We start from the raw sequence: 19,423 nt of genomic DNA on the forward strand, positions 1-19,423 counted from the left end.
TGACGCCCAGCCTCCAGTGGCGGACTCGGGGGAGTTCGCCACATTCCCACGTGGAGGATGAGGGGGAAGGCACGCACTAGGCGCGCACTCCATGAATATTTAGCCGCCTTACGGCGGCTGCCGCTGGTGGGGTTGCGGTTTCATGCTCTTGGCAATACCGTGGCCTCACCACTCGGCGGCATGGTCGAAACCCGAGGAAGGGTTTAGTGAGTAGGACAGGGAATTAGCATTAGCGTGCCCTGGCGCGGGGCATTAGATCCCGGTTGAGTCCCACATACCCGTCCCGGTCCCCCGACCGGGCGGCATGCGTAAATGCATTTCCTCCTCGTAAAACAAAAAAAAGGGTTAGGGTTAGAAATATTTTTTAGGGCCAAGGGGATGTTGCGTTACAATGTAGATGTATCTAAAGGTCTGGTGATTGGTGCCATTGGGCGTATTACTGAAATGATATGGCCTTGCTTCCGAAGAGCACAAATGTATGACACTGATATACCATCCGTTCGTATAGATTTCGGTAAAAACGGTGTTCACCTCATTCAGCCCAAGTCTGTGCAATTTCCAGCAAAATATAGTCACGGAACCGTGGAACGCAGAATGCTGCCACTTATATTATGCTGGGCTTGCGCAGTACACAAAATGCAGGGGAGTACTGTCGATCACGCCGTTGTTTATTTAGGCAAGAAGCTTTTTGCTTCTGGTCAAGTAAAGTATTTTTACTTTGAATTTGTTTTTAAATATGTAATTTTTGTTAGTATCGTTTGACGTGTTTTAGAATATCTTAGGAGACACCTTGATTTATGTACAGTTACTATGTTAAGAAACGATTTATTTTGCTTACGGATGATAGAATTGTTTTCGTTAAAATCAAAATTGACCCAATAACAAAACCTTTCGTAAGTTTCAAAGTCGCACATTTATTACGTAAAATCTTATATCGTTGACTTTAACGGCTCGGTACTCGTAACTCAAAAATAATCTGATACTGTAGAAGACAAATTTCTTAAATATAGCAACCGATCTTAGAGCATTATTTGAATGAAATTTCAAAATAATTACAGATATATGCCTCAATCTTTCGTTTTAAAACACGTGTCCCATTTGAACACTTAGCTCGGTAAAATAAATCGTGATAATGATCAAGCTTGTGCTTCTATAGAACACACGTCAAAGCTATTCTGTAAGAACTCGCTTCGTTTCTCTTGAAATGTTGATAACCAACTTAATGTGATACTTTATTTGTATACTTTAAATTAAATAATTGTCAATGTCCCATATCATCTTTTGACATTTAACGATAGTGTCTCAAGATAAGTTACGACTTTCGACTTCCAGAATAGCTCCACTGATGACAAGAATACTTAAATATTAAACATTATATATTTTCACATTTAATAACCAAATTATAATTTTTACAATATTATTATTTAATTTTAAGATTGTTAAATTAATATCACAATCTAGATAATATTCACAACAGATAACATTTCATTCGTTTATTATATTATATGAATTTTGAAATAATGGTTATTGCACCGTAATATATACGAAAATCGTTTTGTAAATATTTAAACTATGTATAGGAATGTTAAAATAAAATGTACGATGTAGATAAAATTCTATTATAAATATATATCTATGTTCTTGGTTTGGTATTACCTAGGACAAAATTTGAAATGCGGAAAGAGATAACAATGCAGCGAAAGAAATCTGAAACAAAAGAATACTACCTTCATATAATGCCTTAAGCACATAGGTCAATGAACCGTCATATTAAGTCGGTACCCTCATTGAATAAAAGAAAATTCCATTTTTAAAAATTAAATTATTAATATCATTAAGACGATTCGTTATTTTTGAAGATTTTCTATTTTTATTTTCCAAAAAAATTGTAAATGTATTTCAAGCATAAAAAAATTGCTTAAAGTTTCACAACTCCATTATACTTAAATTGAAATAAGCGCTACTTTGTACTATACTAAATTGCAAAGGTAATTCTGAAGCGCTCGAAACTATTTGGTCTATATTTAAAGTTATAGTTTAAAAATACTGGTAAATAAGGCCAAAAAACTCCTTATGATAACGTTACCTTCATAATATGCCACCTGTAAATTATGAGATATTCTTGAATCAAGATATATTTATTCTGATTTTTAAGGATTTATTTATATAATAATATAAAATAGTCTCCGGTAAAACAACTATTACAATATATAAAGTCTTACCTAGTGGGATCATATCTTGCGTCGAAACCTGGAACGTTTATGACGTTCCAACCGTTCTTTGACTTTGAGTAACTGAATGATATTTGATCCCGGAAAGTTTCCGGCATCAAAAGTTTCATTTGCTCCAAGTGAGAATGGAACTCTGACACTCGAGTTAAATTTTTCTTCATGAGATGTTCTAAAAGAGGTTTTATTAGTTATTATTTGGTGTAACTTACACAAAGTGTAATAAATAATTGTTACATAAAATTTAAAATGTTGTGTGAGAATTTTTACCTATAATAAATCCCATGGACACATCATCTGGCAATCGAATACCTTCGCAGATGCTGATGAATCTTCCCCCACTAAAACAAATGCAATCATTAGCGATTCTCTTATAAATAATTAGTAAATAAATCACATTTTCCAATATTAATTGAATACATACCTTGCCACTGGCAACATCTTTAAAGCTAAACTTCTGCTGATACAAAAACCAGCTCCGCCGGTCGCAAACCAAAATGAAAATAATAACTGCAACAAAGTTATTAATTAGTTATTATGTAATAAAAAAAATTGACTCGTTCCTATAAAGTCTGATAAATATTTTTCTAAACTAATACGAAATTCTTAACACGCATAGCGATGCCATTAGACATAAGTTCATACTTTGTCAAGTATGAAAATAGTTTCTACAAAGAGATTCTTTAGAATGTCCAAAATTATTCAATTATAATTTTTTATTACAATTTAAGACGAACTACAACATACAAAAAAATAAACAGGCGTTCATTCGTTAACCATAAACGGTATTATGCATAAAATACCATGTACATATTTATTTAATAATTGAATTTTCAATTGAGTTTGAGTCCAAGTTTTTTTTATGAGAATCATTTAAATTAAATTTACCTTACTAGTAGGCTTCTTGTATATTTTTACAGGTTCATACACAGACGTTCTACCGAGATACCAATCTTCGTGATGATTATATGTCTGTAGTACGCTGACCAATCGAGGAATGTTCACGTAGTTGTCATCATCAAAATGACAGAACCACCTATTAAAGAGGAATGCAAATATTAGATGAAATACGCGAATGAAAGAGACAGATGTTTATAACACGTACATACACATACATATGGACATATGCTCACGCACACAGCGATAATCGAACGGCTCGTTTAGACTAAAAAGAGCAATTGAACTGAAATAAGTACAGTCATGGCATTCCACGCTTATTAAGTATCAAAAAGTTTACGAAAAAAAAAAAATCGATAAAATGACAACGTCATCTGCATCCCATCTTGGTTGTATTAATAAAGAAAATTACTTAATTGTACCGATGTGGAATAACTACAAATTACACATATCTCAAGAGATTCGCTCCGCATCCATATATAATTATTCGTGCAGTATAATTTACCGATATTACGCTTTGCTTAAATAACAGGAGCGCCCGCGCAATGCGAGACCACATATTGCAAGATGGCGTACGACAAATGGCTCGGCGATGCTAAATCATAACATGTATCCAATTTCTGCGTATCAGGTTTACGTTCGAGAGACTAATGTGGTCAAAGTATAAATTTGTTTTTTCTTTGGATATCTAGAGTATGAAATATTCAGTTATTTAATGTTTATCCGACACAAAACATATGGCATTTTTTTGTTGGGTTTAATTCCAAATTTAAACTATTGTCAATTAACTAAATCCTCTGACGAAAGATTTTCTGGATGAGCTCGCTCTTTAGCGACGGTACACTGCACTTGTGCACCATTTATTATTTGCTCTTCACAATCTTTGTGTATTATTATTAATATTATTTACTATTAAAAGAAAATAATTTAACCAGATATTGATTAATTAATTAAATATTTAACGGGTTACTATAGAAATATTTTCATTTACGACTTTTAATCAGCTTTACTGAGACAACCGGATATTGTTCTATGTATGTAAAAATACTTGTATGTAAATAGCCTAAGGGGTTAATGCTGTGAGTTCCAATTCTATCCGGGCGTCTCGTAAATTGTTATAAAAATGTAAAGAATTTTGGAGTGTCTTTGATTATACCGCCCATGTTTTATAATCGGCTTTTAAATGTGACAATATATGTCCATTATGAAGTCCACGAAATGTACGTACATTTTCGTTCCTATTTCAATATATTTTATATCAAGAGAAATGTTACATAAAGATCTACAAATAAAACGTTCTACTTTTACATAATTTAGTTTAGTTTGTTTAATACGATGTTTTATAAATATTATATTTTATGTAAAAGTTAAATCTAAGATTTTAACAGAAACGACGAAGTTATTATTATTAAGAATATAGTTTATTATTGAACAAAGATGATTGTTAGAGTGATTATAAGCTGTAACTCTTTATCATACATCTCATTTTACTTTAACAAAAGGTTTTTAGGTTAATTTTATTATATACGCTTCATAACATTTAATTGAATATTAACCGAAAATTGGAAATTAATTAAAGGACTTTATTTTATCTTAAATTTGTACCTTGTATTTGTGCCTTTATTTTTTTTAATTTAGGTAGGCGGAAGGGCAAGTGGATCACCTGATGGTAAGTGGTCACCACCATAGACAATCAAACTTACTCCTTATCGCCAATGTGCCACCATCTTTAGGAAAATTATAGGTCACGTAGGTATCCTCTTTATCATTTGATGTATTGTATTGTATCACAATTTTATAAGTTAATCAGATTGAAAATACTTGGTTAATAAAATTACACCAGTTATAATAATATCACAAACTAAAACTTACGTTTGTTATTTTTATGGGAATCCTCTAAAATATTAATATGACGATTGAAGTGGAAATTTAGATTTTAATATTTGTTGTTTATAATTCATCTCGTGCTCGGCGGTGAAGGAAAACATCGTGAGGAAACCTGCATGTGTCTAATTTCAACGAAATTCTGTCACATGTGTATTCCACCAACCCGCATTGGAGCAGCGTGGTGGAATATGCTCCAAACCTTCTACTCAAGGGAGAGGAGGCTTTAGCCCAGCAGTGGGAAAATTACAGGCTGCTAATGTAATGTAATCGGAATATCTTCATAATACATAAACGTATAAGTATGTTAAGTATAGGTTAATTTAATTATTTTTTTTTATTTTACATTTACTTTATAATATGTTTAATCTAGAATTTTCGGTGCTGTTACTAAACATCTCTTTATTTTTTCTTAATATGTTTTGAATATTATATATAGTATATGTTTTGCATTTTCATGAAATAAAATTATATGAATTAATAAGTTATGATCCTGATTTTATCTCGTGTATTACCAGAACTATTTTCTGGCACCGATTCTAATAATTTACCATGAATTGTTAATAAGAAGACTATAAAATAGGTCTGTTATAGTACTTTCTAGTTCGATTCTAAAGGGTTTTTATTTAATTAACCTTAGAGGAATATGAATTAATATTATCCATAACGTATATTTATTTACGAAAATCAATTATTAAACAGAATACCATGGGAACAGAACGGTATCCCAACATAAACTAAACAAAAACAACCGGTAGGTGGTTTTAGTAAACGCGTGAAAATTATTGTGAGCCCAAAATAATATTGGATTTACTCTTGAAAATCCATTAACTTATGTTCTGTTTATTTAAACATTGGGGTCCGAGATTAAAGGGTTCATGACACTGTTTGGGGTCCTACATTGATATCTGAGTAAATTGAACAGGTAGTTATGAGTCCATAATAGTGTTTTAAAAGGACTTTAAGTACCTACTTTAAATTGACGGGATTTTAAGCTGTTTGTTGTAATAGTTAAAATGTGACCTTTTCTTGGGTGTTTTCGGTTATTCGAGTAAATATATAAACTATTAAAGTACTAAATAAATATACTCTTTCAAATGTTTTTATATTGATGACTTTAAATTTTATATAAAGTAAAAAATGTATATAAATTGATATTTTAGATGATTATTTAATTATATTTAAAAATATTGTATGTTACGTACATCTTTTTGGTATCATATACTTACTACAACCGACAATAGACTATTTTTCTTAAATTTTATCTACATTTCAGCATCTCACTTTTATAATTGTTTAACGTCATCGTCATCCGAAGAGACTAGCGTCTGAGTCGCAGGCTCGGTCTAGTTCAGGCGCTTGTATTAATAAGTACCTACGTACATAATTGCATTCATAAGTTAATGACACTAAATGTATATATTATTGTTAATTAAATAAATAATTTGGAAGATTCATTCCGTGATGACCTTCCTCTTTATAAATTTTAATCATATTAATACGTTTTATAAATGAGAAAGTTTGGATGGATAGATGTTTGTTCCTCAGTCACGTCAGAACGTATGTGAATGAAATTTGACACAGAGATTGATTATAATGCACTTATGCTATTTTTTTACCCCGGAAAAATTTACGTGACACTTAATGACAACGCAACTCACACACGGGCGAACCCGCAGACGGGAACTTGTAATAATCTTGTTACTATTTTACTAATCGCTACTTCTCTGGAAACTTCTGTAATCTTAAAGCTTGGTAGGTATCTTCTTTATGCAATTGTACAAACAACCATCAAGCTCAAGTTTTAAGTAGTAAACTCCCAAACTCGCACTAGTTGGGAAGTTTAGTGCTCGAAATAGTAGTATTTAGTTATTATATAAAACTATTTGTGTAGTTATATATAATTAATAATAAAGATAAACTTAAACCAAAAGAATTGAACTTTCATATCGAACGGTTCATGCCCACGCACATATATAAACAAACCACACACACATATGTACAGTTTCTGCTATAACATAATAAATCGAAATCTGCGGACCAGAAATACTTGGAGATCTGTCAATATTTACTTTCAAATATCAGCCTTAATACAATAACTTCTAAAGGGCATATTAATAAAATTCGAAAGTCGCTTCAAACTATTTCATTCGTGTCGCAATATAACGGTCATTAGCTCTGTCAAACAATGGCTCATGTATTTTATTTATCCAGCTTCTAAAAACAGAAGTTGAGAGCGTCTTGTTTTTACTCAAAACAAAAAACCACTCGATTCCAGTTGAAACTGGCCGCGTTTTTGAATAAATTACGGAGCTGGTATTGCTTTTAAAAATAATGACGTTAAAGCAAATATATTTGCTTAATCTTTTTATCTCATCTGGATGCGATATTTAAAACGCTACTTAAATGGAATCAGCTATTCACATCAACATTTGCAAAATATTTAAAAGTATAACAAGTATTTCAATGTTTAGACAGCGAGAATTTTAGCATAGATTATTTGTTCGCATATGTTCCATAACGATTAAAATTCGAATCAATGCAAATCGATTAGAATCAATAAATTAAGGTCTTACTCATTAAAACTATACAAAAAAACGCAATGAGTTCTAAATCATTAACTGAATTTTCCTATTGGAGAATCCAGACACCTGTAAAATCATTTTCATTTTAAAAACGAAGAAAATCTAGCCTTTAACATTATTATGGAATAAATAAAAAATGTAGTATTGATTAGTTTATAGATCTAGTTACCTATTTGATATGTTATGTTTTCTTAAAAGGAAAAAAAGTAGGAAAAATAAGTAGGAAAATGTTTTTTTTACGTAAGTAGTCATCATCGTCCATAGACAAAGCGCCAACTTGGGGAACAAAGAAGTTATGTCCCTTGTGCCTAAAGTTACACTGGCTCACTCAAACCGGTACACAATAATAAAATATTACTATGTGGTGGTAGAATATTTGACGAGTAGGTTGTAACTACCGAGGTTTGTACAAAGCTTTACAACCAAGTGAATGATTTAAGGACATCAAATTTTGTTCAATTCGATATTTGTGATTGTCCGATATCATCAAGTTACAGGTGTAATGCTTCTATTGATATTTTAATATAAATTTCTTGCGCACTTCGAAAATATTAAACTGTTCTGCATTCAGGACATCAGAGAATTTGAAGTGTTTTTCATTAATTTCTTCGTGTTTTTAAGATGGAAGAGCAGGTGGTCAAGTGCAAATTACATGCCACAACTTTTTTAAACATTTTTGACATGCTGTTATTCGCTGTCACAACGCAGACACAACGTCATGTTGGCATGCATTTGTGTGGTCTTTCACTGAACAATTTAGGCCTTAGGTACAAATCATACACGTATGTATATTATATTATATAATAATCCATAAAATGTTGAAAACTGTACAAAATAATATCTTTTTTTGTATTGGATAAGCATACTAAATTTTAAGCTATCACGTGAACGAAACATAAAGATTTTAGGTGATCAGTTTTCAAGTCCCGAAAGCTCATTAAACTAAAACTTTAATTTTATTATATTTAAATACTATTTTAATTTATTATTGTAATGTTTTGGTTTTCAAAACGCATGTTAAAAGTCCGGAAGTCTAGTATGCAAGATCCAGTTACATACGAGTTATTAAACCATTCTAAAATCTATTTAATCGTTTGACAGAGATGAATACTCTGAACATTAGCTCGCCGTAAATTAAGAATGTAAAGAGAAGTTTAAAAAAATGAGTAATTAAGAAAGACTTCGATCACGTCTCGCACTGTCGAATATGTTGTACTACAGCTATGTTATTATGATAATTAACATTGATTAATTACGGCCGTTGTAGCGACATAGGAACAAAAACTCTGATTGCTTTATAATTGCTACGAAACGTTTCAAGTGCCATGATAGTCTATTTTTCGTCATACCTGAAATGGTGCACATTTTTAATTAAGGAGAAACCGGCGATATTAGTTTATCCTTGCGAAAGTTTTTTAAATTTTGCATTCTTATGAGTTCCTAACATCTGTCTTCCCCATACGTGGGCCGCCGTGTTAAGCCGCGAGCGTAAACTAGTATTTTTATAAGTTATCGATTGTCTAATTGCGTAAAACTTAGAGTCAGCTTGTTACGTCATTGCGCGGAAATAATTTTAGTAATTTTAATGAAATTTGACTAAGAAATGCCCTGGGACTTGGATGAGGATGTAGGTATATAAGTAGCGTATGTAGTTGCGAGGAAGTAAATAAAGATATTTAGACAATATTTGGGCTTTATAGACGTTTAACTAACGAATACTTTAGTTACTATTTTTAGACATGTAGTATTAATTATTTTATTCTTATTAATAATTATTTATTATACATCATTAGTTATTATATTGCTGATTCTGCTTTGTACATACTTCCAAACTTAAGTAATTGAACATGAATCTCTCGTCTTGTCAATATTTTTTTCGTTTAAATAGAGTATTTTGTTTGTGTTAGTCTTAGTCGTACACCCATTCGCTAAAAGGGATGTAAATATCTTCAACAGTATGAGTTATTATAAAAATTAAACTTTCAACATTGTTTTCAGTGTTATTTAAAGTAAAAAATCTATGTCTATATATTTGTTGGTACATAAATAAATAAATAAATAAATAAATAAATAAAAAATATTAATTTACTTACTTTTTACCGCTTTCCAGAAAACGGTCATATTCGACGGACATTTTGCAACAGAGGTGTTTTCGCTGATGCGACGCCGAACACTTCGTGTTTACCATGTGACCGTCTGGCGACAAAACATTAACATTTAAAACTTTATTCTGTAAGTAATAGAGTTCCAATTCCAATGACTAGCTTGTTATAAAATATTGAGCTCAATTGGTGTTATTCCGATTTCAGATTTGATATTTTCAAAGTTTGATGGCACCGTGTATGAAACGGAACGTGCTATTCATTTAGAGATACGACGAAGCTGTAGAAACTTTAGGTAATATATATGCTTCAAATTTTTCATCCAAATAATGTATTTCGTATTCTCAGATAAAACAGATTCTGACAATAGATTTTCACATGAAATAACAAAGCGAAACCGAATTTAGTACAATAAAGTTCTTAGGTCTGTTATGGTTTTATTAAATATTAAATATGATGACATAACTGGGCACCAATTCTACTAACAAATAAAAAACCTAATCGTTGCTGCACAGCCGTTTTCCTATTCTACTCACACGATCCAGTTGCTGGTCGGTCGGAGTTAGATCGGAATCTAATCGGGATCGTGTCGTAATATATATTAATAATTACAATTGAGCCTCAGTTACGATTGAGCTGAGGCTTACTTTTGTTAGGAATATTCAAAGTTTGATCGGAATAGCATCAGAAACGTATAATAACCATTATAAGTTAGTAGAATTAGTCCTTAGATTGGGACAAATGAACAAAAAAACCGTACCCAGAGGTACGCCCAAGGACTTGGTTATTTGTAGTACTAGTAATAATAGTAATTCTGATGTCAATAAATGGTTTGAAAATTAAACCTATTGTTTGTAGAATAAAATTACTCACTTGTTTGATTTTGTAGAAGTTGGTTGTCTATGTCTGTGAAGAACCATGTCTGAAACAAAAGAGTCAAAATTAAGTATAAAATTGTCTATGGGCTTTCAATTATAATAGCTATGATATCTTATTATGGGTCAACTACGAACGAGCACCACTGAGTGGTAAGATTAACCTCATGAGGATACCTGCATATGTCGGACGACATTCCACCCAACCACAATGGAACAGCGTGATGGAATTCGCTTCAAACATAATCGTTATGAGGAAATATTTACTAAGCAAGTGTCAGCTTTATCTAAATTATAAATCTGTTAACATAAACGAAACTGTGTGACCTACGACGAATATAAGGTAAATAAATAAAATAAATCTATTTTTTGTTGATCCCCTGTCTACCGAAAACATAATTACGCTGTTTGTCATAATTTATTGACTGCATAATTTATGTTCGAACGGTTTTTTCGTTTTACAATATTTTGGAAAGGTTAGGTTATTTTCTTATCGCGAATCGTATTTTATTTTAGACTATTTGTTGCAAAAAAGTCAATTTGTATGATAATGGATTTTTAATTTAAAACTTAAGAGTATAATATACGTAGCGATATCAAACTTGTGATAAATTAACATTTATTTGACTGAAAATTTGTAAATGATTGCGTATAATAAATGTTAGAACGATGTTGTATGATAAACAGATTATATAAATGTAAGATTAATATTAAGTTATCAAATCAAAATAATAATCTTTCTAATAAATGTCCTGAAAAAAGAACGTTACGTCAAATATAAGTACATATAATTGAATATAGATTTGATTGTCACCAGTACCAAGATTTGACAATCAAATTAACAGTTGAAAACTATGATTTATTTAAGAACAATATAAAATACTTTTTAACATGAACATTTTAATAGAATAATTATATGCCCATGATATCTATGTAACACAGCGTACATTTAAATTAATGGACACGGCCGTAACTTTTCTAATATTATGACAAACGGATTAATGTCATGTTTATTGAGAATTATTATGCATATTATTTATTATGTAGGTATTATTATTAGTAGCATTTATATTTATTAATAACTCAAGAAAGTAAAAAACGGATTAGTCGCTAATTATGTGTATTACTAGATGCTACCTGCCGACTTCACTGGTCAACAAAAGGAGGAAGGATGAGTGGTATTGAAAAAAAAACTAATATCTCCATTAACCATACGGAATAAAACTACGGAAGATTACACGTCGATTGGTCATACTTGAAATTTAGTAGTTTTCACGCGATTTACGAAGACAGAAAAAATAAATCATTATATATATTTGTACAGGTACTATTAAAGTTTGAACATTGAAAACGTACCGCGGTTTTACCGGCGTTAAATTGAACATGAATCTATCCATAGTTTGTCATGTTGATCTACATTTATGATTCGTATTCCACCCCTTCCTCAATAAACTTAAAAATAAAATTATTGAAATACCTAAGATTAGCGCGCAATCATATAAAATTTCAATGACATAAAAATATAATTTACTTCGAAAAAACAATTGTATTTCTTATATTATTAAATTGTGAAAATTGATAATTTCAATAAAAGTAACAGCCTGTTAATTTCCTTCTGCTGGGCAAGCTGGGCTTAGTTTATTCCACGACGCTGCGCCATTGTACTCGTAGGTTGATGTATAAAATGTATATACCGTATCAATAAAAGCGTCATGCTTACGAGCTTTTGTTTGACAAATATCTTATGAATAATTGTTGGAAGAATTTAATAATCATTTAACTCTGTTTTCTAACTTATACATTGCATAATTTGTATGCATATAGCATTATATATATTTAATATTAATAATTCTTTATATATGATAATAGTATTCGTGATTGTCAACGGATATGCACTTCGTTGGAGCTCGAATGCTACTTTTGTATATATGCATGCGTGCATGATATGACGTGATTGCTTAGAGAATTTTAATGGTCTAAAACTAAGGTAAATTTTGTTCGACAATTTGAAATATTACTCAAGTTAATTTTTAGTAATAACAGTTGGCATAAGTTTACTTGTTGATCTTTAATTAATTTTATTACGTATTTAGTTTAAACGAAGTTGGTTAAGATGCTATTCAGGTGGCAAAATTTGGAGCGCCTTCTTGATGAACTTCACGCCTGACCACAATCACATTTGAAGGAAAGTGCTGATCACTCTATGTATTGTGTTATATAGCGTGATTTCCTAAAAGATGCCAATTCACTCTTACCTTTGAAACTGTTGCATTTAATTAGATTGAAATAATCAAATTACTTAATATTTATAGTTACCTGAACTTTTTTAAATTATTTGGAATAATAATTAAACTATTTTGATTTCTCAAATACGGACTTCTTAATAATGACAGCAGAGTAATGATAATATTAGTTAACTTCAACTTTATCTCATTGATAGTATACTTGGAATACATTGGCTGAACAAAGAGTAACCAAAGATTGACTTCTCGGAACCTAACAGGTTAGATACAAAATTTTAATGGTTGCGATAAGACAGACGGCATATTTTTAAAAGGAAACGAGATCTGTCAACTAACGCAACACGGTATGCTGTGACTTTAACGCTGGTAAAAGTAGTAATAACTTCTTTAATAAATTACATCTTATATTACTTTTTGTATATTATAACATTTATTGTAAAAGTAAATAATGATAATTTTACAAAAGTAATAAAAAAAGAATTATTTCTCTAAGCTTCACATAAATCTAAATCGATAAGAGCATGGTTCTAATACGAAAAGGGTGAAAGCAAGGCAACAATCCGGTCACGTGGCGGGCGCGCGCCTTCGTGCCACGCGCTGCGCAAGCGCAGGGTCCATGTACAATAGTTATTTATGTTGGTCCTTCGAGCTGGATTAACGGGCGATTATGCACGCTCCAGATTCAGGAAACGAGTCGAACGGGCGTTTCACATTTGACCTCGGTCTGTACTCTATTGTAAGATTCAAAACTGTTTCTATTGTATGATTTCAAATAGCAATTATATGTAGATAAACCAGGACAATTCATTTTAGTTCAGTTTAAGTTCACACGTTATAATAAAAACATTTTTTTTAAATGAATTACAAGAACCATTGTTGTAATTCTACGAAATTAATATAGGGTTAAATTAATAGTGAAGACAAAACTAGATCCATGGTAAGATTAAGACATAAATTTTCATAAATACATAATAAGGATTTTGTATCATTACAGAAACACGAACTAGCACAGTTGTTGGTCTCCTTCAATGCTAATAAAATAAAATTTCGTTTGAATTCATTAAATGAGATACGATTAACATCGTTGGCTCCAGCAGTGAAATTAATGCAACGACGGAATATTTATTTATCTGTAATAATATTGTTTTGGTTCCGTTTGGAGGGCTTGTCGTGGGAAAATATTTTAACTTTATTAAGTCAAATCGTTTTAGCAAATCACTACAATTAAATCGTATAAAAATATGTATTGCTTTATTTTATCTTGAAATTAAAAATATTTTGCAGATATTATAAATTAAAGGCCCATGCTCAGAATGTATGTATGTATGTATGTATGCATGTATGAATGTGTGTATGTTCGTGGTTATCATGCCAACTTGTATAGGTATTCTTTTTGTTTTTTATTCTGTATATTGGTGATATAGTCAGCTGATGTGCAACATCCCATTGTCTCTCTTAAGCAAAATCTTTGACAAAATCGCTGGTTACACTACCTATTGAAAGATAATCTAATTTACTTTTAAAGACAAAAGTTAGAAATGTTTTCATCGACATCCTAATCGCGTCATTATAATAAAATGTGTGACAAGTCTTCTATGTTGAACATGTATAATTTAGATATCAGGATCTACATATAATACGTTTTAGCAGATGTTTCTCAGGCGATGAGTGTATCCGGGGACATTGGGACAGGTTTATCTGGCTCGGACAAGATGATAAAGATAAAAAAATTAAATTAAGACGTTTTTAGCAAATTCCCAGATACATTTGCTGAAAAACTTATCTCGCGAATCGGCTTGCATTTATCGCATTAAAAACAAGTTGAACTGGTATTATTTAGATTTAATGCGAATTTGTGTTATTTAAATAACAGCGTACAAAGATTTTTAAATTGTAAGCGAAATTAATAAAATCTATGATACCTACTATATAAAAGTATTAGTTTAGTATCGTTCGAAAACTTTTGAAAACTAATTTGAAATTTAATAATTTCGAAACTCGAAATTCGATTTTTTTTTTTTATTTACTTAATCTTTTTATATCAGTGACTAGTATTTATACAGACATATGCAAATAATATTATGTTTAATGTATATAATATTTATCTTATTAATTACATCATTAGGCGGCGTAAGGGCATTGTTAGGTATTATTAATGTACTCTTAGTACACCAGCTGCTTCGTATCAAACTAAAATAAATGTCTTCATGTGTGACAGTCGGTGACATAGATAACATAATAATAGAGTTTAAACTAGAAATTTGATTGTCGTTGATATAAAGATTTTAGAGATCCAAATTTAAAATTAATGCAAATTGGAAAGCGTTTACTACAGTAGAGTTGAACTTTGGAAATATTGTCTAAATTTCATATCAGAGTTCAGATAACATTAGAGATTGCAGAGTTTTGTTTTGTTTATTTAACTTTTTGTCATACATTTCAGTAAGAACCTTAAAATTCTTATTTGGAAGAGTAAAGATAAGTTTTTATTGTGTTTTTACTATTAAGTAACTTTATTTTTTTCATTGGTTGGCGGACGAGCATATGGGCCACCTGATGGTAAGTGGTCACCACCGCCCATATACAATGGCACTGTAAGAAATATTAACCATTCCTTACATCGCCAATGCGCCACCAACCATGGGAGCCAAGATGTTATGTCCCTTGGGTCTATAGTTACACTGGCTCACTCATCCCTCAAACCGGAACACAACAATAGTGAGTGTTGTTTGACGGTAGAACATCTAATGGTGGTGGAATCAGACGGGCTTGCCAAAGCCCTACCATCAAGTAAGAACAATTATTTACTATTAATTCATAGGTACTGTTTCCACTTTAGTTATTATCTTTTATTGAGTTTGGGCAACTCTAATCTTACATACGAGTACATTCAAATATATATTTATATTTGTATCATTATTTTTTGTTTACAGACTAATTAGATAATTTTTACGTGTTAAGTACATATATGTATCTGAGGAAATAAAAGTAATAAATGTATCAAAGCTCACCTGCTCCTTTGCCAACTGGAACCATGTCTTCAATAATATCGGCAATCTTGTATTTTGGTAGTGTTTTGTCGTTTTAACACTTATAAAAATATCATCCAAAGTTATATTTTTATTTTGACCACTGTCCAAAATAGTGGTTTTTGTCACAGGTTCAATAGATAAATCAGCCACTTGCACTGACCGACTTTCTTGGAAGTTAAAATTCACACCGCCCTGATAAACAAGCAAACTGCTGTATCCTAAAGCTATCAGGAAGGCCGCAGCTTTGATTATTCTACGCCCACCCATGCCAAAGCCGGCTGGCGCCACAGCGCCGATAAACTTGGCTAAGTCCGGGCACCTTGTCACTCATCTGTTGCACTTTATTGTCGAAACACTAAAGATTCTAAAATCCGCTCATAGACACCGCTGCATCCACGGAGAACGGTTACAAACTAAATAAAAATGTAGCACAGGCGATAAACACGCCCGCGCCTCCTCGCAGCCCCACCACGTGTTGTAAGGGAGAGATCGGATGATGTCGTTTCATTCGCTCCCGCTAGACCTACCTGCGCGTGCGCCTGTCGGCCGCCTGCGCAACTGCCGGCAGCGACACCCGTGTCAATGGCTCACGTAATTGTTACCTTCATCGATGGATGCGTCTACACAATGTGCAGCTTTTATAAAAAAATAGTATGGGCTTTGTTTTTTAGTTCAGGGTTAAATTAAGAAGTTAAAATTTAATGTTAATAACCACAAATAAAACAAGGTTATGTTATATTAATAAGCAGACACATTTATTGTCATAAATTATTAGCTTTTCTGACGGCGGAACGCTTCTAATTTTATTTTGTAAAACATAACATCTATATTAATATTAAAAATAAGAAAGGAACTCTGTTACCTCTTCACGCTTTAACCGCTGAACCGATTTAGATGAAATTTCGTATAGAGATAGTTTGAGTTTTGGGAAGGACGTAGGCATTTATAATCAATTATTTTGTTGGACAATGGTGGATTCTGTTTTGTACATTCAGCTTTTTAAAGTTTATATTCTCAAGCTAATAAAAGCTAGACAGTACTCCACGCACCTTCAATGAAGCAAAAAAAGCGAAGCTTAATTTTAAATAGGAAGCTGATTACGTTACAGTAAGCTACGAGACACTGGACTTGCTAGACGTTATAGCATTAAAATGATTTTCTTTCAAAAATACTATAATAATAGCATTTCCAAGAAATTAAATCCTTTCACTATTCTGCAAAATCTTTATATATTATCTAATTCTTCTGTACAGGTGTATATTATGAACTACAAATAAACAGCTGTACCCATTGTGATCAAATATTTTTTGTACCGGTATGACGAACATATAAAAACTACACCAAACTGCAGGTCGCGATGGTTATGACAACATGAATAAGATCACGTATTTTAATAAATTTAACGGTTAAAAAATTTATTTTATTTTGAATGTCAATGAATGACATTAATTTAAAATAATAATAATAATTTATTATGTTTTTTTTCCAGATGTTATAATATAGTGTAAGTATATAATATATTTAGGCAAGTATATTTACATAAAACGTTTTTAATTTGTACAGAAATGTTGCACTACATCAATATGTTGTAATGCAATATTGACTCTGAATAGAGTAACATAAGTATTTACTTAAACTAAACGTTAAATTGGTATGATTACAATATTGTATGGAATATTTGAAATAAACACATAAATCAAAAATAACAAACAATTTCACTTGACGTCAATTCATACACATAAAGAGAATTTGTTTATTTGCTTTAGGTTGAATAATGATATCGATAAATATTCATAATTCATTTCGAGACTAGTATTTCCTAAATAATATTTTTTCACCATCTATTTATTTTCATCTCACTAATATTATAAATGAAAGCTAAATATGTAATTAAAAAAGGTTGTTTTTTGGTATAGTTTTGTGGACGAGCATATGGGCCACCTGATGGTAAACGGTCATCACCATAGACAATGGCGCTGTAAGAAATATTAACCAATTCTTACATCGCCAAGACGCCTACAACCTTGGGAACTAAGATGTTATGTCCCTTGTGCCTGTAGTTACACTGGCTCACTCACCCTTCAAACCGGAACACAACAATACTGAGTACTGTTATTTGGCGGTAGAATATCTGATGAGTGGGTGGTACCTACCCAGACTGGCTTGCAAAAAGCCTTACCACCAAGTAAATTTTAGATGTTTGTTTAAGTATGGCTTATATATAATTTACTTTTTATTATATATTTGATTACATGACATCGGTTTATATACATATTAAGTTATTTGATTGTGAGTATAGAACAGAATTTAATCATGTGATTTCAACTGTATATTAAATAATAAAGTAGATACCCATTTTATTTGGAATATTCTTTTCTCATACACGACACCATCTGGAACTCTTATCTGTTGAACATACTATTGATACTATAAAACAATCATCATTCGTTAACCCTTATCCCATTTATTTGAGGTCGCCGATAACGTGTTTTTCCATCGCAAGAAAAGGATTTGCAAGCTTTTACGGCCGCCCGTCTGTACGACGCCAACCCTTTTCGGGCATACTTTCAGTCGGTAGTTTCTCCACCAGACTAAGGAGCTTAAATGTTCGTTAGCATTAGTAGTTATACTTAACAAAAATAATGCATAGTATATATATATTTTTTTAATTTGGAACATTTTGTTTTGTTTATTATAAATTATGTTATTATACATTTATTAAATTAGAAAGTTTTTATGAAATTTACATTTTGAATGGGATGATCAAAAAATATGTAACATAAAAAAACTATTTTTTTAAATAGTTCGTAAATGGCTAGAGTAGAAACAATAATTCACCACGTTATATTAAAAAAAAAATCCAATATACAGGGCGTTACTAAAATCAATAATGTATCACCAATCATCCCTTAAATCAAACGATATCCATACATACACCCACTAACGTGTTAGCTTATCCAGTCGACTTTAACCATATATTGTTAACCTAATGTTTATACAGAAAAATATACAAAAGTATTCCATAAAAGGTGATATACATACTATTAATACAAGAAATAAGAATAAACTTGTAACCCCTACTGTCCGTTTGCATACGGTACAGAGAACGTTTTTGGGCAATGGTATACGCATATATAATAAGATACCGGGAATTGTAACCAATTTACCATTTACGAAATTTAAAAAGTTTATTAAGACTAAATTAATAAATAAGTCTTATTATTCATTAAATGAGTACTTTTTAGAAAAAAACGCCTGGATTTAAGCTCTGGTTCCATCACAGGACACTAATTGTTGTAAAAAAAAGCTTGTAAATCTGTTTATTTGAAAAGAACAACTATGCGAGTTTCTTGCCGTTTCTTCTCGCTGGAGGCTGCTTTCCGAAAAGGTGGTAGTTTTTTAATATCGACGATTCAATAACGCTTCGTTGTGAAGTTTACTTTAATAAAATTGATTTGATTTGATTATTTTTTTACATTTTTAAGCTCAATATGAATTAAAACACCATTTGCGATAAAACAATTCCAAAAGAAACACTTTACTTTATAAATATTTCAAATTAATTACACGAATTATG

General features: G+C 31.3%; 1 protein-coding gene across 1 annotated transcript; it reads right to left on the reverse strand.

The window, feature by feature from the left end:
* Positions 1 to 1,055: 1,055 nt before the first annotated feature.
* Positions 1,056 to 16,252, reverse strand: LOC113400010 (fringe glycosyltransferase). Its single transcript, XM_026639358.2, is given in 9 exon segments — positions 1,056 to 1,707; positions 2,223 to 2,400; positions 2,499 to 2,569; positions 2,653 to 2,738; positions 3,117 to 3,264; positions 9,688 to 9,790; positions 10,570 to 10,618; positions 15,826 to 16,131; positions 16,133 to 16,252. Coding segments are annotated over 9 exon segments (1,041 nt in total). The 5' UTR covers positions 16,178 to 16,252; the 3' UTR covers positions 1,056 to 1,652.
* Between the last annotated feature and the right edge of the window lie 3,171 nt (positions 16,253 to 19,423).

Source organism: Vanessa tameamea, chromosome 8, assembly GCF_037043105.1.
Source record: "Vanessa tameamea isolate UH-Manoa-2023 chromosome 8, ilVanTame1 primary haplotype, whole genome shotgun sequence".
NCBI lineage: Eukaryota > Metazoa > Arthropoda > Insecta > Lepidoptera > Nymphalidae > Vanessa > Vanessa tameamea.